We start from the raw sequence: 1,688 nt of genomic DNA, 5'->3' as shown, positions 1-1,688 counted from the left end.
GAACAGGAAGAGGCCACTGCATCATCTACCCATCATCTATCTCCTAATGTCCAGATCACAGTTTGTTTCCTGCTTCCCAGAGATGGGTTGAGCCAGATTTCCTGGGTAGGCAGAAGGGCTGAGTGAACTCTGTTTCTCATCAGAGCAAAGCCCCGGCCAGTACTTGGTTAGCTGTCTCTTCTTCCAAGGAGCAAAGAAACAACCCGCAGAGGCATTATGCACATTCCTTAGCCAGAGGCGGTGGCCCTCTGCAGAGAAGCCTGCCATCAATGCTCTGGTGTTGTAAAGCCTGGCAGGTCGCCAGTGAAACATGCCAGGCCCACCGCAGGCAACACAGCCGTGGATCTCAGGGCTAGGCCGCGTGACCACAACCATGCTTCCATCTGTTGGCTCTCTTTGGAACTTAAGGGACGGGGACAGGAAATTGGGGTAGTTCAATAGGATTTTTTTTTTCTTTCCAGCTGCTGCTGACTAAAAAGGGAGATGACACTTTCTGACCAACTACCAAACTTAAGAACTCGAGGCTTTGCCGCTAAGCAGAGTGGAACACAAAGCATTCCCTACCATAAGGGTATTTGGTATCCAGCTTTCTCTCCGCTGTTCTCCTCCAAGGCAAGTGGTCATCGCTGCACCCATTTGGCATTCCATTGTACCCGATCCCGACAATTTTGTTTTCTGCATTCACGATGCAGGCTCCGACCTACAAAGAAATATGCCCAAAGGCTTGGTGACTTCAAATGGCCCGTCTGCCACTGGAGCGGCAATAAATGAAACCAGAGGGCTGCAGAGCTTAAAAATGGGCACACAGCTTCTGGAGGTCCTAAGAGCTCTGTCTCCTTGCTTGTTTTCTGTGGCAGTTCCCACAAGCCAGAGAAAGAGTACCCATGGCCCCAGAGGGATACAAGAGGTAGCGAATGATGGCATGTGACAACTTACTCTCTCACAGGAAAATGTAAGCATGCAGGAATGCAGCTTTACTGAGTAAAGACAGCAGCTTTACTCTGCCTTTGTAAACTGACAGGTGTCCACCCAGTCTCTTCTTTTTGTAAGTTACTCATTTGCAGGCATCTCTGTGTCTGTGAGGGTCTAAACATTCTCCTATAAAACTCACTTACCTGGGAATTTGGATCTTTGCTTCTCTGTGCCGATAAGAAGGCCACTGCCATGAAATACTCGGGCCATTCCAAATAGTCCTCACGTTTTTTGCAGGGAACTTCACTCATTCTGGGTCTAAAAGGAAAACATGACAAAACAGCAGTGGAGAAAAGCATTTTGGTAAATCTGCTTTCCAGTACAACCTAACCACATTCAGACTTTGTATCACCAAGCTCGGACGACTTCAGTTACGTTTACCAATCAGAAATCACAGATAATGGACCCCCAGACAGTCTCTGATCTAAAGAGAAAAATTAAGAAATTAAGTTATTTCAGAAGTTTGAATTTGGCACACAGACCTTCACCTTCCCAAATATTATATCTATTTACTAACTTTGTCATAGGATTTTTTTTTTTTTAGTTAATACAAATGCCTACCCTACAAATTGCTCTCATCCTTTACCTCTCTCTCATAAAATGGAGTCAGCACAAGAGGGAAGAGGAAAAAAGGACATAATATATTTCAGACCATGTTAAAGGTTATACACATCACCTCACTCAAGCCTCATTCCTAGCTAAGGCATATAGTAACG

The 1,688-nt window shown here is 45.5% G+C and overlaps 1 protein-coding gene across 1 annotated transcript in view; it reads right to left on the bottom strand.

The window, feature by feature from the left end:
• Positions 1–1,303, bottom strand: part of DCTD (dCMP deaminase) — a 28,944-nt gene extending 27,641 nt beyond the window's left edge. Inside the window, exons 1-2 of the mRNA XM_011364037.2 lie at positions 1,116–1,303; positions 565–700 (exon numbers count right to left, since the gene is read on the bottom strand). Of these exons, the coding sequence (XP_011362339.1) occupies positions 565–700; positions 1,116–1,271 (292 nt within the window). The 5' untranslated portion in view covers positions 1,272–1,303. The remainder of the gene's footprint in view (positions 1–564; positions 701–1,115) is intronic.
• Positions 1,304–1,688: the final 385 nt, after the last annotated feature.

The sequence above is a fragment of the Pteropus vampyrus genome, unplaced genomic scaffold (assembly GCF_000151845.1).
Source record: "Pteropus vampyrus isolate Shadow unplaced genomic scaffold, Pvam_2.0 Scaffold92, whole genome shotgun sequence".
Taxonomy (NCBI): domain Eukaryota; kingdom Metazoa; phylum Chordata; class Mammalia; order Chiroptera; family Pteropodidae; genus Pteropus; species Pteropus vampyrus.
Note: the sequence above shows the minus strand (reverse complement) of the source record. Positions and strands in the feature narration are given on the sequence as shown.